The following is a 24,622-nucleotide window of genomic DNA, read 5'->3' on the forward strand; positions in this document are numbered from 1 at the left end:
GTGTTGCTTATAAAGTTGTAAATTAATAAATTAGAGAAAGAGAAAGCTTGCAATACTTGTCAGTTTATCTGTGCGTAATAAGCTCACACCAAGACACAAGAGCAATTTGTCCGTGAACTACTCTTTGCAGACGATGCTGCTTTAGTTGCCCATTCAGAGCCAGCTCTTCAGCGCTTGACATCCTGTTTTGCGGAAACTGCCAAAATGTTTGGCCTGAAAGTCAGCCTGAAGAAAACTGAGGTCCTCCATCAGCCAGCTCCCCACCATGACTACCAGCCCCCCCACATCTCCTTCGGGCACACAAAACTCAAAACGGTCAACCAGGATCGACAACGAGATAGACAACAGACTCGCCAAAGCAAATAGTGCCTTTGAAAGACTACACAAAAGAGTCTGCAAAAACAACCAACTGAAAAACCTCACAAAGATTAGTGTATACAGAGCCGTTGTCATACCCACACTCCTGTTCGGCTCCAAATCATGGGTCCTCTACCGGCATCACCTATGGCTCCTAGAACGCTTCCACCAGCGTTGTCTCGCTCCATCCTCAACATTCATTGGAGCGATTTCATCACCAACGTCGAAGTACTCGATATGGCAGAGGCCGACAGCATCAAATCCACGCTGCTGAAGATCCAACTGCGCTGGGTAGGTCACGTCTCCAGAATGGAGGACCATCGCCTTCCCAAGATCGTGTTATATGGCGAGCTCTCCACTGGCCACCGAGACAGAGGTGCAGCAAAGAAGAGGTACAAGGACTGCCTAAAGAAATCTCTTGGTGCCTGCCACATTGACCACCGCCAGTGGGCTGATCTCGCCTCAAACCGTGCATCTTGGCGTCTCACAGTTCGGCGGGCAGCAACCTCCTTTGAAGAAGACCGCAGAGCCCACCTCACTGACAAAAGACAAAGGAGGAAAAACCCAACACCCAACCCCAACCCACCAATTTTCCCTTGCAACCGCTGCAACCATGTCTGCCTGTCCCGCATCGGACTTGTCAGCCACAAACGAGCCTACAGCTGACGTGGACATTACCCCTCCATTAATCTTCATCCGCAAAGCCAAGCCAAAGAATATTGAAGTTACTGAAGAAAGAATTTTTACCAGAATACATTGGAGACTTTGGTATTGTCTTAAGTAAAACAAGACTTGAAATGTCGGAAAGGAATGGGTGGCAATCTTGGATTAATCCAGACAGCAGAGCATAGGATCTTAAAGTTGGAAGATGCAATGTTTTATTTCATTGTAAAATAATTGTACAAGATTATTAATTTCAATCAAGTAGGAGGGCAAATTTATACATAAAGATTTAAACCAAATCATAATCATTGAATGCATTCACTTTTGTTGGAAATCTCTTGCAATTCTCTGTACGTCTGAATATTGCTTTGAACTATGGATTTATCTTATGTTCTGTGAATCTAGTCTTGACTGAATCAACCATATTTGGAAATATGCATGTCTGGGTCAGAGCCAGTGGATTCTGCCAGAAACCACACTTGTGTCTTATATTTCTGAATATTTCTTTTGTTTAAATGTGAGAAATCTAGGTGAAAGGCCAAGTGTTCCAACACAGATACTGTCATGTGTTAAAAGATACAACCTTCAATCAGCATGCCATTATTAGGTTTCTGCTTCTGACACAAGATAAACAGCAAATAATTTGCATTGGGATCTCAATGTTTCTATTCAGTTGTAATCTTTGTAAATTGTTTGGCAATCATCCATTTGAAAAGATCCATATTGTAGATTGGAGGCGCTTAACAAAGATTTTGAAATGTTGAAAAATATTCATGTTTGAGCCTCATGTGGCTTCTTATGTCATCAGGAAATAAGAGAAATTATAATAAGGGTATCAGAAAGCCTGAATTATTCATTTTATTTTCATGAATAAAATTCATTTATTCAACAAAGTGTTCCGGGGTGCTGATGAACTTGGGCATTTTCAACATTCTTTCTTGATTTCCTATTGCCATCATCTGCAGTGTTTTATATCTTGCAATTCCAGGTTGCTTTCCCACTCTACATTGTTTTTATTGTTTTCTGTCTTTTGCAGAGATTAACTGTGATAGGCAAGCCTTTATGCTTTCTTCATCTGGCATAAGTGTCATTGTTTTTCAAGTGCCCTTGATTGAACCTTCCCTTTCTTCTTTCTATTTCAAAGATTCAAAGGCTCATTTTATTGTTATGTAAATTAAATATTCTACTTCATCTTTTGTCTGTCATAGGGGAAAAAGAGTCGCCATGAGCATTGCCCAACACCCTGAATAATGCACCCACCCTGTTATCTGCAACCTTGAAGGTGTTTCACTTCAGTTCCGTTTTTAGTAATTCATACCTTGCATACTGGGTTCTGTGCTTCAGACAAGGCATGCAGGATTTTTATTTCACACTCCATACTGAATATCCATCTGAATTTGACCTAATCTTCATTATTTTACCACATCTCCTGCTTAATCCCAGCAATTTTCTTTTTTCAGTATTGAAGATCACAAACTACAACTCCTCCTCAATACTAATACTTTGGTGCACCTTTGCTCACTACTTCATGTTCACCCCAGAAGTGATCCTTTTGATCATTTCCCTCCCGATACTGATTGATCGAACTGAGCAGAGGCCTCTGTCCTTGTCTGAATGAAACCTGAGCCCAACATGTCTCTCCCTTAATGCTCATTTCTTTGCTCCGGAGTATTCACCCAAACTGTCCCATTCTTCCCATCTTCAGATTCACATGGGTCTCCTCTCACTTGCATCTGTGACGTTCTCTTTCTTCATTCTGGTTCTTATTTTCACCTATTGGCCTTTGATTCTAATCACTTGTCATCAAACCGATCACTACCTGCAGGTGGTGATCAACCTTTTCACCTCACCTCCTTACATGTTCCTCTGGATCACAGCTTATCTCTGAACATGACTTCCCATTCAATCAACTAACACCTTTTCTTCAATGGCTTCTAACCTTTGCTTCCCATACACTTCTAACTCTTTCCCAAGATACACAAGCAGGGTTGTACTGGTAGATCCATTGTTGTAACCTGTTCTTTTCCCACAAAATTGAGATTATATTCTTTCTCCCCTTATTCAGTCCTTTTCCACTTAGATCTGTGATACCAGTGATCTCCAAGTTACAGCTGTTAGAACAACAGAAATTCACCCTTGAGGAATTCACAAATCACTAAAATTGAAAAAAAGCCCAAAGATTTGAGATAGATTGGAATGTATGTGGAAGCAAAAGTATATAAAATTTAACATTTTTTAAAACTTGTTTTTTTGATGCATAGACAGATGTCATGGGCATGTTATAGAAAGCTATGAAATGGAAAATTTTCTAGGAAAAGACACCCCTTCCCCCCCACCGAAAGCAGAGGTCACTTGGATGGCTGGTATCCTCTGCTGCTTTCAGTTTCCTGACACCAACTGGCTCATTTTCACAATGAACATCCAATACCTGTAGACCTTATATCGACAATAGGATGGTCCAAGGAGTCTATGGATCATTCTTGTACAGTTTCAAACAGTGTTTCATCTCTACCACTGATACTCTTCTACGTTTGGCTCAACCTTGCTCTCAGTAACAACATATTTAACTTTATCCACCCACTCCTGGCAAATTAAAAATATTGCTAAGAGAACCATTCATGGGTATAAGCATACAGTCAGTCCCCTCCATAATGTTTGGGACACTTTCCCCTTTATTTTCTCCAGTTTTAAATTTGTATTCAAACAATTCACATGTGATTAAAGTGCATTTTCCTCATCTTATTCAAGGTTATTTGTAAACATTTTGGTTTGACCATGTAGAAATATCTGCACTTGTATATAGTTCCTCCATTTCAGGGCACCATAATGTTTGGGGCTTTTGGCTTCTTGAGTACTTGTGATTACTCATGTATGTTTAGTTGCTTCATTGGTGCAGGTATAAGAGACCTAGACTTGCTTCTAACCTTTTGATTACTGTTGGAATCTGTAGTGGCCATTTTTCAACATGAGGACCAGAGCTGTGCCAATGAAAGTCACAGAAGCCATTATGAGGCTGAAAAACAAGAATAAAATGGCAAGAGACATCACCCAAACCTTAGCATTATCAAATTGAACTGTTTGGAACATTGTTAAGAAGAAAGAGCATACTTGTGAGCTCAGTAACAGCAAGGGACTGGTTGGCCCAGAAAGACCTACACTGCTGAAGACAGAATAATTCTCATCATAATGAAGGAAAATCCCCAAATGCCTGTCCAGCAGATCAGGAACATTCTTCAGGAGGCAGGTGTGGATGTATCAATGGTGACTGTAGAAGATTTCACAAAAAGAAATACAGAAGCTACACTGCAAGATGCAAACCACAAGTTTGCTACTGAAATAGGATGGCCAGATTATAGTTTGCCAAGGTGTTTAAAAGAGCTTGCAGAATTCTGGAAAAATGTCTTGTGAACAGTTGAGACCAAGATTAATCTGTGTCAGAGTGATGGCAAGAGCAAAGTATGGAGGTATAAAGGAACTACCCAAGATCTGAAGCATATCACCTCAACTATGAATCATGGTGGTGAGGATGTTATGGCCTGGAGGTGCATAGCTGCCACAGTTACTGTCGCATTTATTGATGATGTAACTGCTGATGGCAGCAGCAAAATGAATTCTGAGATAAGAAACATCTTATCTGCTCAAGTTTGAGCAAATGCCTCCAAACTTATTGGATGGTGCTTCATCCTGCAGCAAGACAATGATCCCAAACATACTGCTAAGGCAACAAAAGACTTTTTCAAAGCTAAAAACTGGAATTTTCTTGAATGTACTTGTCCGTCACCTGATCTAAATCCAATTGAACATGCCTTCCAAATGCTGATTAGAAAACTTAAGGGGACAAACACCCAAAACAAGCAGGAGCTGAAGACAGCTGCAGTAGAGGTCGAGCAGAGCATCACCAGAGAAGATACTCAGCACCTGATGATGTCTATGAATCAAAGACTTCAAGCAGTCATTGCATGCAAGAGATATGCAACAGAGTACTAAACATGACTACTTTAATATACAGGTATACCCTGCTTTATGAATTCTTGCTTTATGAACATTCGGTTTTATGAAAGGATTTGAATGGGTTTTCGCTTTTATGAAAATAGCCTCCAATAATAGTGAATAGGTCTTCCCTTTATGACATTTCAGCTTACAAAAGGTTTCATAAGAATGCTCTAGTTTCATAAATACCTGTACGTAGCATGCTATGTCTCAAATATTATGATGTCTTGAAATGAGGGGATGATGTATGAAAAGTGCTGCAATTTCTACATGTTCAAACCTAAATGTATACAAATGATCTTGAATATAATCTGGAATGTACACTTTAATTACATGTAAATTTTTTTGATTACGGATTTAAAACTGTGGAGCACAGCGGCAATTAAAGGAAAAAAAAAAGTCTTTCTCCAAAACATGGAGGGCATTGTGTCATATTGTTGCGATGTAAGCTTATGTAGGTCAGCATAACATTGTGGGCTGAAGGGTCTGCACTATTCTATGTTCCAAGATGATGTATTGCACCGTTTACCTGGATTTTTCTCTAGAACGCCAAACCCTTCACTATGGTTTAATTGTTGCACCTTTTATTTCTTTTTAAGTATTCCCTATGCCATTGGTGTTCTGTTTAGTAAGGGATTGCTTAAGGTGATATATGGATGGAAAGAAAAAGTTTGAAAACCACTGTTTTAATTGTACCTAACTAACTCATTATGTGCACGTTTCATAACTCTTAAGGAAATGGGCCAATGACAATTTTTGTCAAGCAAAAATTTCAGTAACAATTGGGTCTTCTCAACCTTCCCTTCCTACTCACATACCACCTTAAGCAATCCCTTACTGATCACAGAGCACCGATGGGATAGGGATTACTTAAAATGGTATGTGAATGGAAAGAAAATGGTTGAGAACCACTGATATAGAGGTTGACCTGCTGGAAAGCATGCAAAATAAACTTTTTCTGTGTCTCAGTAGTGACAATAAACAATTTAAGAATTTGTATCTTTGAGACAAATTATATTTGTGGTCTGACCATTCTTAATTTATTGCAAAATTAACCTTTCAAACAAAAATCAAAAAAGGCCAATGAAAGCCATGTAGCTAAGTTTTGTAAGTGACCATTTAGAATAATCTAAAGCACAATTTTTTTGTGCTAAAAATAATGTGTGGATGTGAGTAAAATCCTACAATTATCTGTAGCAGCTGGGTAGAGTGAGGGACTCTGAGACTTGAAGTGAAGAGACCAATTGAAGGGTTATCAGGTGTTAGCTGCTTTAAGATGTCTGGGTCTGGCTGTTGTGGCTGATACATATGGTGTCCTTATTGCCACAGGCTGTGATCAGCTGTTGAAGGCAATGAAAGACTACATTGTTAAGATGTGGCGCCAACCCGAGTGGCCCATGAAACTTTCAGGAAGTAGTGCTTCAGGGGCTAAATTTAGACTTGGGGATGGTCCATTTTGATGCATTTTAAATACCAAGGAGAAATCGAGGCATACTTGATGATGAATGATTCAGATAATTTGAAATGGACAGTTTTCAACAGGATTTGACACGTTCAGACTTACATTAAAACCTTCAGAAAAATTAGGAATCTAAGCCCATTTTGATTCAGAAGTCATATACTGGAGCTGATGTTGAGTGATCTTGCTGGCGAGGGGCTGCTTTATTTTCCATTTTGCAGAGGAGGTAAAAGATGCTGGTTTAGAATTGTGATATTTTTAATGTTTAAAACTTTGTTTTTTTTTATTGTAATAAAATGCAGCATGGCTTCTGATCACGCACCTTTCCAGCACTCTTTACTCAGTCAAAATTAATAATTAAGTATTTTTTATTAATTTTCTTGTCATTGATCACTTCTTTGTAGTCAGTTCCGCCTGTACTGAAAAGCCTAAAGTATTTTAAACAAATGGTTAAATTTCCACATACAAACCTTGAGTGTAGTTGTTAGGTTATTCAGCTGTCCAGTCTTAATAATTGGCCCTAATCATAAATTCAACCCACATTGATTCCGAAGTTTCCATTACTTGCTTTTCACTGGCCTGATGTGGAGGTATGAAGTTCAGAGACATGCTGAGTGAAGCTCCATGTGCATTCTTCAATTTGAAATCTCCAATGTTGTGATCCATGCAAAAACTGCATCTGTGGACCTATTAAAGCTGTAAATGTTCATGGTTTTGTGTCAGTAGTAGGAGTCTCACCATACTCTTCTAACCTTTGTCTTGGAGGTCTTAATTGCTTATCATCTGCTTGGCCAATTGCTACTTGTTAGGTTTCAGTCTAAGGCTGGACATCGGCAAGTCTTGAATCATATTAAAAAAGACTACATATCTTTTTGTAACCTGGCATAAACTTGAGAAGAGAATCCTGCTTCTATTAATTTGCGAGAGTGTGTTTAAATAGAACATTTGCAAAAATTAGATGGCTTCCCGGAAACTTGCAATGAATTTTATTAAAAAAGGACTTAGTGGCTGATTTAACCAGTAAATGGAAAAAAATATAATTACTGGGTTTGGGAATGATTGCAAGATTGCAGCTACTTTTGTTTATTTTTTGGTTACCCTGAGAAAAAGTTATAAACCTGTTTCTGTTTTGTTTAATAATCCTCATGTAAAGTATTGCGGGATGTTTTACAGCATTAAAAACACTTTTTTAAATCCAAATTATAATGGTGCATAAGAAATCCTTGTTTTTTGACTTACTGAGGAGCAATAAATAGCTCTTTTCATGCTTGCAAGTGATCCCAGGAATTAACCGCCAATCGTCCTTTAAAGTGTCAGGTGTGAAAGCAAATTTAGTTCAATGCCAGTGCCAGATGACATCTCACGCCAGGGATTGATGACCTCTTCCTCTAGTACAATCCCCGGTGTCCGCAGATGCCTGCGTTACAATCAGGCAGTGTAAAACAGGTAATTGCATTGTGGGATTGAAGTGACCCAAGTTTTTGCATGAGTCCAGGAAATGATGATGGAAGAAAATATTAAAGTAAAGGTATAAACTTTGCCGTGGGAAAGTTGCAGAGAGAGAGGAAATAAATAACAATAGCAGACAAGTTTTAAACAGCATGGGAAAGTTGGTAGCACTATAGCGCACAATTTATAAAGTCCGTGGGAAATAGCAATAGCGGACCTCACTTACTAGAATGTCGTGCAGCAGAGAAACCCCTCCAAAAATGCTTAGTTGCTGCAGTCGGTCATACAGCCCTTTCTCTGCTGTATGGAATTTTGGGAGGGCAGGTCCGCCATCGCTTTATCCCCCACGGTATTTATAAATTGTACACGATAGTGCTACCAATTTTTCCACACTATTATAAATTGTGCGCTATAGCGCTACAAACTTTCCCACGCTGGATCAATTGTGTGTTATAGCGCTACAGGCTTTCCCACGTTATATAAATTGAGCATTAAAGCGCTACCAACTTTCCCACCCTGTTTAAAAATTGTCCACTATTGCTATTTATTGCTAGCACTTTACCACGGTCCCTTATAAAGGTGTATATAGGTTGGCACAACAACAACAACAGGAGCTGATGAGCTCATACTGTGCTGTACATAAAGCTTACTTATGTTATAATTAGGCATAATTAATTTTGTTCAAATATAAGATCATAATTTGTTGATCAGGATTTAGGGCAGGTCCACCTTCGCTCAATGCGTCATGGCTTCACCATTAGAAGGTAGAACAGTCCTAACCCTGGGGATGGCTGCTTGCAAGTGTAAAAGCCACACTTGACCCAGTCAGGAGTGGTCAACTGTGAAAAGCCACACCCTCATTCCTATCCTGAGACACTGAACGGCCAATTTAGTGGGATGCAAGTGTGAAAGGGGCTAATGACTATGTCAGCCCGTTTCTGGGAGGTAATGATTCCAGTAACCCCTAATTTCATTGCTTTGGAGTTTCTTGGTTGATAAGGTTACCATACTGGGGGATATAGAGTGGGGAAAACACAAAATACAGGAAATACAAATGCTGCCTGACATTTTGGGCGTTTCAAGCATTCTTTGTTTTTATTACAGTCCAGGTAAGTCTTCTTGAAGTAGGTTTGAATTGCTGCAGTGCATCCAATCAAATTGGTAATTTTTGAGTTAATGAAATCAAATGTTTTTAATGTGTCTTGTTTATCGCCCTCGGTTGCGATCTTACACTTAGGTCAAAGTGATTTTTACAATTTTCGTGCTGTTTAAGAAAATAAGGCAAATCACGGAATTCTTCCTTCAAATTTGCTCAAGTTACCCACACATTTATTAGATTCATCGATACATCAGTCAGGAATGCAGTTTAAAATGGATATAATCAGAGTTCAAAAAAATTCTGGAAATCAGAAATTAAAACTGATCAAAAGGTCTCCGACAAGACTTTTAATGGAAGCTCTGCCAGATGAACACTGAACAAGGACAATAACATTGCCTCAGAGCCGTATTATGAGAGTATTTTCCCCTAAGCATCAACAGTTCATTAGGAAGTGGCAAATTCTTGCTGACCCCATGTTATAAAAATACAGAGGGGGGAAAAAAACTTATTGTCTGATAATTAGCATGCTTTTCAAAATAGATCACTAAATTTCTATTTTCTGAATTATCATGACTAGAGTTCAAAAGTACATTTTTAATATAGGGCATAACAGTTAGCACAACACTTTTACAGTACCACTGATCTGGCTGTACAGAGTTTGTACATTCTACCCATGTCTGTGTGGATTTTCTCCAGGTGCTCTGGTTTCCTCCTACCCTTAAAAAAATACAAGGGTTGTAGGTCAATTGGGTGGCTCGGCCTCCTGGCCAGAAGGGCCTTTTACCATGTTGTTTGTCTAAAATTAAATTAACATTTCATGGCAAACAGGTATTGGGAAAATAATTATCAAAGGGCACTTGTTTCTTTGAAACAGCAATACATTCAATATTTGAAAAAAGAAAAAATGGATTATAAAAGGAAGCAAGATGAAACTATTAAATTTGGTCTTTCAATACGTGACTAAAAGTGTATAATTTGTGTTTCTCACTCAGAAAAGGATATTTAGCTCACTACTTTGTGACTGTCCACTGAGGAATATTCTGTTTTTTAAAAATTTAACAGGATGACAGGGTGCAAAAAAATGTTTTGGCCTGCCTCTTTTCTCAAATGATGGCAACCTCTCCATCATGTAGAATCTCTCTCTCTCTCTCTCTCCCTAACACGCCCCCCCACCAAAAAAAATTGGACTCCCAAGTGCTGCAAGTGAATGACTTTTGCAGTATAACAGATTAGATTAACAAAGATGAGCACTGAAGCAGTTCTGCTGCGATCTAGTAGTAGATCAAGGTAAGGTAATCAGTTCCTTCATTAAGAGTGCAGCTGAGCCCCTACCTTCCCCTTTTGAGTGCTATAATTTTAAAGATACGTTATGAAGAAATCAACAAAAAAATGTTTTCCTTACTCTGGTGTGCACATTTGTATTAATTTTAAGTTTGTGATTGCCACATATTCACTTGACTGTAGCATTATCAGAAATGCAGAAAAAAATTATTTAAGAATAGGCACATTTTAATATTTAACTATAAATTTGATTTGTACAGTGTCATGAATGAGTTGTTGGGCATGTTAAATAATATGATCATGTGAGTCCTTTTCTGAGGAATTATCTTTTTGGAGGTTTGCTTCTCTGAGTAGAAAAGGGCAAGAGAAGTTAACTCAAAGCCCTTTCAGGTGGCCTGAACACCCCATTGTAAAGCCGCATATTCTCCCTCCATGCGGCTAAGGAAGTACTCACCTTAATGCTCCGAAAGTGCCTCTGAGGTGCTGACATAAATCCTCCTCCAGGAGGGATAATCAGCGGAGTGCCGGGCTCCGCCAAGGCACCTGAATGTGCAGCTGCTGTAAGCAGCTGCCTGGGGACAGCCTGATGACTCTTATCAGCTGGCAACCGAACTCCCCGCTGCCTGACAGCTGCCCCCACCCAGGTGCCTGACAGCCGCCCCGCCCCGCTGCCTGACAGCCGCCCCCGCCCCGCAGCCTGACAGCCGCCCCCGCCCCGCAGCCTGACAGCCGCCCCCGCCCTGCAACCTGACAGCCGCCCCCGCCCCGCAGCCTGACAGCCGCCCCGCCCCGCAGCCTGACAGCCGCCCCTGCCCCGCAGCCTGACAGCCGCCCCCGCCCCGCAGCCTGACAGCCACCCCCGCCCCGCAGCCTGACAGCCGCCCCCGCCCCGCAGCCTGACAGCCGCCCCCGCCCCGCTTACTGACAGCCGCCCCCGCCCCGCTTACGGACAGACACTGCCCTACTGGGGAGGGGAGGTTGGTGGGACCGTTGGGGCACGAGCAGCCGGTGGGGGATATCGGGGGGTGGCTGGTGCAGGCTGAAACAGCCCGGCTGGCTGCTCTCTGCGGCTCAAAATGCGGCCTAGTAATGGTGGACTTCCCTACCCATAATCCCACTCCGAGCTGGAACTGTGTGGGAAACAGAGTGGTTCCACCTGCATGGGGAATTATGGGTAGGGAAGACAGCCATTGCTATGCTGCATATTTATGAAGGGTGGTGCCATTGCACCAGTCGCCCCACCTCCATCAGATCCAGAGGTGTTCCAAGGTGCCTCTGCATATGAATAGGCCCTTTCAGGTGGACCAGGCAATACTGCAAGCAGCCTTTTAGGGCTGCCACCTGAAAGATGAGTCTGCAAGTTAAGATCGGTAAATTTTAAATTTTTATCATTCCACTTTTTGATATCAATGAATAGAAGTTACTGGATTGTGTATTTTGATGGTGTGATTCTCATTGAGGTGTTTTTTAAGCAAAAATACTTTGAGGTTTGAGTACTAGCACGTTTGGAATTCTGTTCATTTGTTCTTATCACATTTGTTTCATTGACTCATTTCACATTAATTGCTCATGCCTTATGTTAACTAACAGTAAAATTCCAGCAGGGGTTAGAGGAATACATTTACATATGGTGTTGGGAATATGGTTGGAGTTGGTGCAAGTGAGGGATTAGAAAATGTCTCAAGTGAAATTTCATACTTTGAAAAAAATTATTAATTTTCACAAAAATGTGATCATTCTAATATTAAACGCTGGTCATAGAAATCCCACACAAGTATCTCTGAAGAAAATCCTCCTATATCTTGAGATGCAAGAGACTGCAGGTGCTTGAATCTGGAGCAAAAAACAATCTGCTGGAAGAATTCAAATTTTGCTCAACCCACTAAATTTCCATTAAATAAAGCAAATTGTTTCTCCATTTACCCCTTCTGACCAACGTGTGATTTTTACAATTGTATCAGTGTGATTGTCAATCCAGGGATATTGTGAGTTATTTGATCATGCTCACATTTAACTCATTTAAGAATAAATTATATTTTAACCTTTATTTGCTGTGCTTGTTTGTATATCATTCATGGGCTACAATCTCTCTTTGCAGAAGCTTTGCACCGTCCATTTGGTTCTGACATTGATTCTCAGACATTGAATGAAGCAGTGAGGTGGAGCTCGAAGGAGAACCTTCTAGGAGCTGCTGAAAGTGATCCTAATCTATTTGTTGCACTTTATGACTTTGTTGCAAGCGGAGACAACACGCTAAGCATCACTAAAGGTAAGCAGCAACCTTAATTCATTAAATTCAGTGTAAATCTACCTCTGATATGAGACTTGCTTTTGGTTTGTGAGGAAACTGAAATAGCATCTGTTTTAAAAGAAATATGCATCTTCCACTCTTTAATGTGGCAACTTTACCTTCAATCAAAAGGGATTACTTGTCAAAAAATATTCATAGATCACCATTAATTTAAAAAAATGGACCTTCGTAGGACAATTATCTGGTGGAAAAATTTAAATGACGCAAGCATGATAGCTGACTTGGCCAAAGAAGTGGGGTTTTTTAATGTTTTAAAGGAGAGCGATAAAGGGAGAACATCAGGAGAGACAGATAAAAGGAGAACAGTTCAGTACCTTGGACCTTAGAAGCTGTCTATGTGAATGATGAAATTGGGGATGTGCAAAAAGCCAGAATTGGATGAGCACAGATGTCCTGGAGAATCACAGAGCTGAAATACATTGCATGATTGAAAATAATGTTGTTTCCCATTATAAATACTTTGTTAGTTTCATACAGTCATTCTGCAATGTGGAAATCAGTTTATTGAATTCTGCCACCAGCCAGTTAATTCAAATGCTGTTAAAGACACACTGAAATGCTGAAGGAACTCAGCCTGTCTTTCAGCGTCCATAGGAGACAAAGATGATTTACTGATGTTTCATGCCTGACCCCTTCTTCAACATGCGATATTCAGTTAATTTTCTTAAATTGTGGAATTAACTCGTGTAAGTCTTCGGGAGGACTTGCACACAACACTACTTGATATTTGCATTGAATTTATTTTAGGAAAATCCAGATGTAGCTTTGAAGGTCTTGAGTATCTTGATCTTGGTGACGTTCAGATGTGAAAGTTGCAATCTTTCAAAACGTCAATCAAGAAGATGCAAATTTCTGTTGGACATGAGCTCCCATTGGTCTATAAATAAATGCAAATATTTTTTAAGGGTGGACAGCAGCTTTAAACTCATCACAGAGTGACATTATATATTAGAGATTGGTGTTCTTAATTTAATTTGAGGATTTGGGGTGGTTTGAATAATTAATTTCTCATTGTAAATATGAGTGGAGCCACAAAATTCATTTGCTTCCTGAGTTAATTGGCAAAGATTTAGTGGTACATTTCTCTATTTCACTGCATTTTTCGGTATTGGCAAAATAACCAAAAATTAGTGTAAAAGGTGCGGCCCTGGAACTTGCAACTTAGAGGCAATTACACAGTGAACACACCAGCAGGTTCAGGACTTTGCAGCATATCTGAAAATAAAAGTTCAAAATTTGCTGACAGGTTCCTGCAGGCAAATCTGTACCTATGCACAGCATAAACTTGCTGGAACTCCCCAGCATTTAAGTTTGGGAATCTATTCACAGATCCTTCATTGGTCAGTTTGTCATAGAATCTGCAAGCCAACTAACTAGTTTGCATGGAGGTTTTACAGCTGCTGGGGAGAAAAAGGTAAGAATAAGTTATATTTTTGTCCACAATAGTATTTCCAATGGTGAGGCTTTTTCTGATTCCTTTAAGATTATTTTCAATAGATGTTTAAAGTTTATGAATGAGACTGTTAACACTTTGATATATGGCAAAATAGTGGGATCACTGTGCTGTCTGTCAATGGTTTTATCAGCAGTTTTAAGGCTAGATACACTGTCCCAATTACATAACTGGTGATCTTAGTGCTGCATGTGACCTTATCAATAGGGGGCCACAAGGCAATCATCCAGCAAATTTCTTTTACATAAGATATAAAGTCATTGTGAAATCATTGCATTTGGGTGGCAAATCACATGCAGCAAAATCTGGACCACAGTCTTAAGCAGTGAAAGTGATAAAAATATTTTAGGTATTTGTTGTAGATTTTGAGGACTAGAATTTAAATCTGACTGAGACCGATGGGTTGTAAATCCTCAGCAACTGGAAACACCCACTTATTCCACAACTGATAGTGCCTTTTTTCCCCACCTGTGATTGTCCCTAGATCTAAAGCTCTTGTCAGGTTGGATGTGATTTTGATTAATCTTCATTGGGATGTTTACTTCATTGTTATCTTCTTGGATTTACTACTTTATTCACCTCCATAGAACAAGGAGCATTACATATCTATTCAAATTTACGGGGGTGAAACAATGTAGTGCTAATAGGAAGCATTTCTAGATGTTTGATCACATCCTTTTGATTCACATGGCATCAGACTACCAGCTCCATAGCTGTAATTGGTCTTCCTGTATTACTGACAACATTGGTAACAAAATGAGATGCTATTTTGCCCCTTGTTCAGCTTTTTTATGAGATCCTTCTTTGGTTTATTGAGGGATGTGCAATGGTCTTGAGCCAGTCAAAAATATAAGGTTGATTTACAGCTAAAATTTATTCCCCACTATGGACAATTTATTCCAAATGTGTGTTTTTTGGGAGATTAAATTAAGACCTTCAAAATAAGGGTAAGGTTATATACATCCTCCAAGAGGGTAAACCATTTGAATTGGTTAACTTTTAGAAAAAAAAGATGACATGTCCATAGAGGATAGATGCACTGCAGGCATTTGGAAGGGAACTGATATTGCTGAATGTGGCCAGGTTTAGATGCAAGGTAGAAGAAAGGATCACTGAATTAACTTCTTATCATGGAATCTTAGGATAAAAGAGCAATTTTATAAACCTCTCCACAAATTGATAGAAGGTGGTAGCAGGACCAGTGAAAAGGTGTATGATGACAACCAGAAATTATGACATAACTATTTACAGAAGGCGGAATCAACCAGCTGCAAGTCTTGTGACTTTAGCTTTAATATTGCATGATAGAATTGGATTAACTTTTTTAATTGATGACAGAAGAAAACAGAAATTACTGGGTATCTAGGAACTCGAGTGTTTCATAAGGTTTTTGTTATGAATTCAACAGGTGAAAAGCTACGTGTGTTGTGTTATAACCAGAATGGTGAATGGTGTGAGGTGCGCTCAAAGAATGGCCAAGGATGGGTCCCCAGCAATTATATTACGCCTGTTAATAGCCTGGAAAAGCATTCCTGGTACCACGGTCCTGTCTCACGTAGTGCTGCTGAGTACCTGCTTAGCAGCCTTATCAACGGAAGCTTTCTTGTACGAGAAAGTGAAAGCAGTCCAGGACAGCTATCAATATCCCTCCGCTATGAGGGACGAGTTTACCACTACAGAATCAACACTACGCATGATGCCAAGGTCAGTTTTGAAGCTGCCTGTGTGTTCTTTCTCTTTCGTAGCTCTGCATGTTTTCAGCTGCATCTTTGTCTGCCTTCTTCCTATTCTCAGAAATTGACATGGCTTAAACTTCAGGAGGGACCATTGATAAGCCAGGATGGAAAATGACCCTTATCCTGTTACCATGCAGTCTGGAGTCTAGACCTTGGATCCTTATAGTTAGTTTAAAATTGGGAGGAGTGATTGACTAGCTGTGTTCTTATTAATCAAAACATTTATCAGTTTCCATCTGATAGTCTGGGAAAACCTGTTTATTTGAATTTTTTTTAACAATCATAACATTTACTAAAAAGAACCTACTTACATTTATCGTGGGCATTTTGAGAGTATCAGAAGTAGTGGATGACATTGGGTTTGTAAAATCACAAGAGACATTAAAACGATGGGCAGTCAGAATCTTTTCCCCAGGTTAAAAGCATGGATTTAAGGTGCTGGATTGGAGCTTTTTGTAAACAACAATCCATTAGTGAAGTCTCTTGGGCACTCTCCAAAGCTTCTGCAAAGGCTCTGGGGTTGTGTTCCAGTCTTTTAAATAAGATGTTTTAAAGTGGTTGTATATGGCCTACTCTAACAAACCTTTCCCCAATTTATCTCCCAAAAACATATCTATTTACAGTCACAATTGACAATTTTACAAAGAAACTATTTACTTACAAGTGCCATTCCTTCAAATTCACAGAAGTTGCTTTTTCCATGGTGCTCACACCATCCCAATTTGAGGGTGGTATGGTTGTGTGAAAATAACGAAGTTCAGTACAGGAAATTAAAGTTAGAATTGCTCTGCTGTTTGGAAGATGGAAAAAACCAACATTTGTAATGGCCTCTATAAGCAATATCTGTGTCTTAGTGCACAGGTTAGACCTTTTTCTTTGTTGGAGATGTGAATTATTTTTCAAATTCCATTCAGGTTGATTGCAGCAACCAGGCAATGCAAAAAACAAGTAAGATTGCTGCTTTGATGATTCATGTAGATTTCCATTGGAATAGTTGAATTTTGCTGGCCCAGTAAGTTGAGGGAAATGGATATGGCAGTGTTTGTGAAGTTGGCATCAATGACTAGAATGCACCTCAGTGATTATTGTCACAAGCAACTTGCGTGATAATTGGAATGGTGATGAATCATCTGCTGGGTTGGTTCAAGAAAGTTGTTAACAAAAGATATTGTGATGTGTACACTTGTCCCACCCAGATATTTTGCAAAATGGGCTGCCACTACTGGAATTCTTGGGTAAAGAAGCTGTGATGTCAATTTGAGGTTCAGTAGGAATTGCCAAATTCCATCCTCATTTTTTAAAAACTCATGTAGAGCAAAACTCTTGTTTTCCAGAAATAAAGCAACTGGCAAAAAATTTTAGAAAATAAGTAGGTTAAAAAAATGTTTAGAATAGGCCTGCCTTGCTGTAAGTTTTCCAATCACGCAACATGCAATCTCAAGCGACTGGAAAATTCACCTGCCCAGCATCTACCAGTCCCCGGGGCTTCACTTTTGTAACGAGCCCAGAGGACCCCAAAACCCAGCAGCAATAGATACTCACCAAGACAAATGGTTACTTAAGCAAAAGTTGCTTCTAATTAACTTTAAACGTGAAAACAGGATCAAACGAACTTATTACTATTAACTTACCTAACTTAACCCCCTTCTAATTCTAAGTGGACATGTGTGTAATGTGTATGTAAGTTCAGAAAGGTTCTTTGATTCACAATCCAATCTCACCTCTCATTTCTCTAAGTTTTTTCTACTGTGCACAGAATTTAACATTTATGAAGCTCACCAGGCTTTGGTGCTTGAAAGGTAAATGGTTACCGCTCAGGAAGATTCTTGTCGGTTTTCAGAGAGAGATTTGTTGTTCGCTGGTCACCCACAACTGATTCCTTGTAACCAGCCACATCAGTGTCTTGCCGAAGAAACTTGCCCATCAAGGTTTTCCAGAGGATAACCTCTTTCTTTCAGGTCACCACAGAGTTATTTTTTGTTCCTCTTATTTCAAGTGAAACATTAGGCATCCAGTCTTCTCCTCTTGTATGAACCACAAGGGCTTTGACCAGGCTGAACTAAGAACTCACAATCAGTCTTCCTAATGGGGTTTTCCCACAAGCTTTCCAGCTTGTACTGTTCCTGTCCCAGCTGCTGCTGATCTGAATCCCCCTCCCTCATCTCTCTCCGAGATAAAACCTGTTTTACTCTCTCTACTTGCAAAACCACATGACCCTCTTAAAACATCAAGTTCCACTCCAGACAGCCTGTGGCTCCAACGAGTTCTTTTTTATCTGTTGCCTTTTTGTAAACAACAATCCATTAGTGAAGTCCCTTGGGCACTCTCCAAAACTTCTGCAAAGGGTCTTGGAGCTGGCCTGTCTGGCATGAGCAGATTTCCAGTATTTTAAATGAGACCTGTTTTGAGAACTGTTTGTATGTGACTTATACTAAAAAACCTACCCCAATTTATCTCCCCAAAACATATCTACATAAAATGCAAACACAATATAATCTGTCACACTGTACATCATATACTTGGTGGGGATCAGAATGCTTGAAAGTCTTAATATTGCAAATGATATTCATGTTATGTAAACAAGTTGAGTTTAAGCCCCATTTTAGTGTTTAATCAGATGTAATCCAGAATATTTTGAGTTATACCAGGTAAATAGAAACTTTTTGGTGTTGCTGTTTTTCAAAATTGAAGCTTTCTTAGCTTGCTAAACCAATTCTTGAGCTCTGTTATTCCCATATCCTGTCAGTATCCCTGTCTCAACCATTCAGAGCAAAATAATTTGATTGCATTTTTTCCATTACAGTGTTTGCTGTCACAAGTTGCAAAAGGACTTGAGGAATAAATCAAAGAATGAAATACTTTTGGTTGCAAGAACAACATTGATAAATGTAACTTTCCATTAAAATATTGTTCATGTGCTACAACTCCTTAGCTTAGCTAGCAGGATAGAGTGAATGGGGTGAAAACTCTCTGTGTAATTGTTTGCAATCAATCTTTGGTGGGGAGTTCAAAGAAGGGCAGCAAGACAAGTAAGTTCAGAACAAGCTGTGGCCAAACTCTCTCAACTTTGAAATAATGCAATTTATTTGAAATTTGAAAGGTACAGGGACCATATGCCTCTAATAAACTTTGGCAACCAATCAAACTCAGCAATATTGCTGCATCTTGATTATTGTGCATGATGGGGGGAAAAAGCGACAGTTTAAAAAAAAACAACTCCATATTCTCTTTGGTCATTAATGATCCAGTCTTCTATAAAACACTGTTTTGCATTGAATTAAAAACACAAATGATGGAGAAACTCAGCTAGAGTTGATGGATCCATAGCAGGTAAAGATATATAAGCAATATTTTGGCCTGAGTCCTTCTTCAAGATACAGTGAAACCTCATTAGAACACGATCCATTAATCCGTGGAATCGCTTATAGCGCGGGTGTTTGTGGACTCCAAATTTTGCAAATAAGTTGAGTAAAATTCAGAATACCAATATTAAAAGAATGTGCTTGCTTTCTTTCATTGAAATTGTTAGTTATAAGCCGCTTTCAGGTGGAATCGCCAGGAGAATGCAGCTCCGGAGCTGGCTGCAGATGTCTTCGAAGGGACGGTCAGGTGGCAGCGCTGAAGGCGTGTTCTGCCACCTGAAAGGTCCGCAGCAGGGAGAGGTGCTGCGGAGCAAACGCTGGCTCCTGAGTCGGGGCAGGGACATCCACCTGACAGCCCCCCCCCCCCAATGGCACGGGATGTAAGGGCTTGAGCAGCTGGTGCGGGACTTTGGGCCCAGTAGTCCCACGCCGGCTGCTCCTGCACTGACATCCTGTGCTGGGGAGCTGTCGGCAGTGGGGAGAGGGGATATCTGGGTTTGATTATCCGTGGGCACTCTGACATATATGCATCTGTTCCGCAACTTGGCTGTAACGCGGTATGAAATCTTGCACCCTGATTACTGCGTTCTAACAAGGTTTTACAAGTTAAAAGCAGATGGGCACCTGAATTGAATGGCTGGGGCGAAGGGAAGAATGGGCAGGGGTGGAGAATAGACCAGCACACAAACGGTATTACTTGGTTAGGGATAGGAGGACAAGTGAGAATTGATTGGGGGAGTGGGTGTTTTTGGCTCTGTGAAAGCAGAGCTGAGGGAAAGGGAGGAAAAGAGAGAGAGTTAGAGGAACGTTGGGTATATATTAGAATTTATAGTCATGAATATGTTACAAAATCTGTTTTGTGGCTGCATCAGTGCAAAAATTTATCTAAACCACCTTGCAAAATAAATAAAAATAATGCAAGAAAATGAAAAATGCAAAGTTTAGCAGTTCTGTGGTTTATTACTCATTGAGGAATCTGATGGCTGAGGGAAGAAGCTGTCCCTGTTCCGCTGACTGCTCGTCTTCAGGCTCCTGGACCTTTTTCCCGATGGTGACATAGTCAAGAGGGCATGGCATGGTGGTGGAGGTCCTTGAGAATAGAAGCTGCTTTCTTAAGACTCTGTCTTTTGTAAATGTCCTCAATGGAGTGAAGCCTGGTGCCCATGATATTGCAGGCCAAGTTAGCAACCCTCTGGAGTTTTTTCTTGTCCTGAGAATTGGCTTTTCCGTACCAAACAGTGATGCAACCAGCTAGAATGCTCTCCATTGTACACCTGTAGAAGTTTTTGAGCGCCTTCGATGACATACCAAATCTCCTCAAACACCTCACAAAGTATAGCCACTACTGGGTAATATTCATGATTGCATCGACACAGAGGCTTCAGGCAGATCCTTGGAGATGTTGACACCCAGGAATATGAAGTTCTTGACCTTCTCTACTGCTGACCCCTCGATGAGGACTTTGTGTTCTTCTGATTTCCTCCTGAAGGCCACAATCATCTCCATAGTTTTGCTAATGTTGAGTGCAAGGTGGTTGTTGTGATACCACTCAACCAGCTGACCTATCTCCCTTCTGTATGTTTCCTCATTGATATCTGCGATTCTGCTGACAACCATGGTGTCCTCAGCAAATTTGTGAATAGCATTGAATTGTGCCTGACCACACAGTCATGGGAGTAGAGTGAGTAGAGCAGTTGGCTAAGCACGCATCCTTGAGGTGCGCCTGTGTTGATCATCATTGAGGAGGAGACGTTGTTTCCAATTCGTTCTGACTGTAGTCTTCTGATACTGAAGTTAAGGATCCATCTTTACTTCTTGTAGGTGCTGCAAGACCTGCTGAGTTCCTCCAGTATTTCTGTGTTTTGACTGATTTTCATTGAATTTGAAGTATTTTGTGGTATTTGCAGCTGAACAGGCCCATCATAAAATGCACCCAAGTCTATGGAATGTTTATTCTTCCACAAAAGTTCCTAACTTCATCATGCATTTTTCGTGTTTAACTGTTTGAGATTGCTTTGGCAACATAATATTGCCAACTTCACCTTTCATTAAATTTTAAAATAACAGTATCTGAATTTTTTATTTCCTAGTTGATATCCATAAAATTCATTTCATTTGGTCTGTTACTCTATAGGTACTATGCCTGCAATTGTCTGATCTCGAAAGCTATGTAGGCTCAGGTCTAGTCAGTACTTGAAGGGGAGACTGCGTAGGTTTCTTTGAGGGTCACTGAACAAGGTGGTGACTTTCTGCCTTACGGTACACAAGAGTTTAAAAAAAAATCCAAGTATGTTACATTTTAAATGTAGTATTACGTGGCAATAATGGAACCTTTTAGTAAAGGTGGATTTCTGCTTTAGGTTGAAGGAGGGAATGATAAAGGACAATATCCAAAGGTCAAATTAGCCCTTCAGTTTTCTGCAATGTGTGGCAATCTTTCAGTTTGTAGATAAAAGCATTTCATATTTGTGCTTGAAAGTTGTGAAAGTTTATTGTGGATTCCTCTTGTCATTGACAAACATTGAACCCTTTGACCTTTAACTTGAATGCAGAAAATTAAGGAGTTCTTTTTCCTCAAGAAAGCTAATTTGGAGATGTATTTTTAGTGAAGGGACATTTGTAAGACATTGTAATTCATTGTTGTGTAAGGTTTGTGTCCTCTAATAAGGTTAACATTCTTTTATTTCCCAATTGAATGATTTCACTTGCCAGTTTCTTTCAAGGCCATCTCTTGTAATATTTTTAAAACATAGAAAATAAAACTAGCTTTAATTCATTCCTACAAAAGGGCACTTCTGCATACAATGCCCTGAAATTTTGGAGAAAGTCAATACATTTCAAAAGTTTTGTAGCTTGGGTAATGACAGAATTGTTTTCAGAAGATGCAAGCCATTAAATGATTATGTTTTTATTCCTCAGGTATATGTAACAGCAGAGAGTCGTTTTAACACATTGGCAGAGCTTGTTCATCACCATTCCACTGTGGCCGATGGGCTGGTCACAACCCTGCACTACCCTGCTCCAAAATGCAACAAGCCCACTGTTTACGGAGTTTCTCCCATACATGATAAGTGGGAGATGGAACGCACTGACATCACAATGAAACACAAACTAGGCGGAGGGCAGTACGGGGAGGTATACGTTGGAGTCTGGAAGAAATACAGTCTTACTGTAGCAGTTAAAACACTGAAGGTAAATGTTAGAGCATTACTGCTGAGGGTGAAACAATAGTATTGAGTTCTTGATTGTGTCTTTTTATTACCAATGTTTGCTTATGCTGTCAACTTGCATAATAAAGTATCTGTTTAAGCTTCCTTATTAGCAGTGTCATCTGCTCTGTAAAAATAAATAAATTTTCTTATGGTCATTTTTGTTATATTCACTTGGTCATTGATTTCAAAATAGCATATTTTGTGGGCATATGTTGTGACATATCAAAAATCAGATACAACGCTGCTATTTCTAATGAATTAGCTGTATGTTACAAATTAGAAGATGTTAATGATTTGAGTGAGGCCAAAGTATGCACAATTTGTTCTGGCTAAAAAATCTGTCCCAATTTTAATTTGTTCTTTCCTGTAGCCACAGAATTCTTCTTTCTTTTCAAAACATTATTATTAATCTGAAAGAGAGAAATATTACATGTATACATTGTTTAGATATATAGCTTTTATATAATGCAATACAGGATATGAATCACATAAATTATACATTGTCTTATATAATTCTTAAAAAAGTGAAATATCCTAATGAGAATTTCACCTCATATTCTAATATTGAGATTACATTATGATTATCTATTAGACCAATGACTTCTAGTTAGTAAAAAAAAACAAAAGAAAAAAGGGGGGAAAAAGAAGAAAAAAGGGGGGAGGGGGAGACTAATCTAGCTCTTCCCATTAAACACAGTCACCAGCAAATAAATTGTAAATAATCAAGAGTCAGCTCTTGGGCATCGGATAGAAAATCCCCAGAGCACTCTTGCCTAAGTAATCAAATTATGATAATAATCCATGAATGGATCCCATATCTTGTCAAATTCAACCTGATCTCTTTATCTAATTTTCTCCAAATTCAAGCAAGGCATAACATCCTGAAACCATTCCATTGGAGTTGGTGATATGCTGTATCTCCATGTTGGCAAAATTGCTCATATGGCCATCAGTGAAGTAAAAGCTACTATTCTTTTAATATTTTTAATATTAAAGAATTCAAGGAAATCCTCTTTTCTAGAGAATAACCAACAAAATCAATAAAAGGACACGGTTCTAATTTAATCCTAAGAATCTATGATCGAGTTTTAAAGAATTGTTCCAAATAGGCATCAACCAAATAGGGTTCCTCGTGACCTCAGCATCTGATCACTCTGCTGATTGTTGGCTTACTGGGTTCTCTTTCTTTTTCTCTTCAGAATTGAGGATGACGCTTCCTCTCCAGTTTTTTTTTGCTTCTGAGATGACTGAGGGGCCAGTGAAGGAACCATAATTTCTTTCATAGATGGGGTGGATGATTGGGTAGTTTGTGAGGTAGTGCTATTCTCTCACAATTTATGCAAAGTTTTAATGTGCTTGAGATTCCAAGTGCTGTCCTGAATTGCCAGGGTGAGGTTTGCAAAATGTACATCAATGTTTTTTAATCTCAGATGTATACTTTTTGGATCAGGCTTTGGGGTTTAGGTGGGATGAGGGTTGATGTTCATTTTGTTAACCTTTTTCAGACTGATATACAAATCTGAATACTTTTATTGAGAACAAAGGACCAATATTGGGCCCATCCCTTTCATGAAGAAAGTTAAGAAAAAGGTGACCCACTTTCCTGCATATTGTTAATATTGTAATGGAAATTCTATTATGTTCTTTAGGCATCTGAGCTGAATCTGTTTAGGAACAAAATACTTGATGTTCAGGCATTTCCAAAGCATTAGTTGCAATTTTTCAGCACATCCTTTAATCATTTCAATTGTCTGTGGAGGTTCTGTTGTAACCTTCTACACTATCCACACCTCCAACATTGGTATCATATGCAAACTGCTGACCCTCTCCCCCCCCCCCCCCCCCCCCATCCACTTCTTCATGCAAGTCATTTGTAAAAATCACTAAGAGCAGGGATCTCAGAACGGATCCCTTTGGAATGCCATTAGTACCGACCTCTCAGCAGAATATGTTCCATCTACTCATACCCTCTGCTTTCTGCAGGCGAGCCAATTCTAAATCCAAGCAACCAATGATCCCATGCCTCATGACTCTGAATAAGCCTACCATGGGGGAGAATTTGTCAGACACCTTATATAAATCCACACACACCACATCCACAGCCTTGCTTTCATCAATTTCTTTTGATGTCTCTTCAAAATACTCAATTAAGGCACATAAGGTAGGACCTGCCTTTCACAAAGCCATGCTGTCTATCACTGAGAAGATTATATTTCTCTAAATGCTCATAAATTCTGTCCCTCAGCATCT

General features: G+C 39.5%; 1 protein-coding gene across 8 annotated transcripts in view; it reads left to right on the top strand.

Moving 5' to 3' along the window:
- Positions 1-24,622, top strand: part of abl2 (c-abl oncogene 2, non-receptor tyrosine kinase) — a 173,435-nt gene that overhangs the window by 83,353 nt on the left and 65,460 nt on the right. For 6 of the 8 annotated variants that reach the window (XM_069938133.1, XM_069938135.1, XM_069938134.1 and 3 more), the window contains exons 2-4: positions 12,397-12,567; positions 15,471-15,766; positions 22,080-22,352. In XM_069938133.1, the coding sequence (XP_069794234.1) occupies positions 12,397-12,567; positions 15,471-15,766; positions 22,080-22,352 (740 nt within the window). Of the gene's footprint in view, positions 1-12,396; positions 12,568-15,470; positions 15,767-18,601; positions 18,687-22,079; positions 22,353-23,877; positions 23,963-24,622 lie in introns of those variants that run through there. The other 2 variants (XM_069938130.1, XM_069938129.1) reach the window with 2 other exon arrangements.

This window comes from Narcine bancroftii, chromosome 5 (genome assembly GCF_036971445.1).
Source record: "Narcine bancroftii isolate sNarBan1 chromosome 5, sNarBan1.hap1, whole genome shotgun sequence".
Classification (NCBI taxonomy): domain Eukaryota; kingdom Metazoa; phylum Chordata; class Chondrichthyes; order Torpediniformes; family Narcinidae; genus Narcine; species Narcine bancroftii.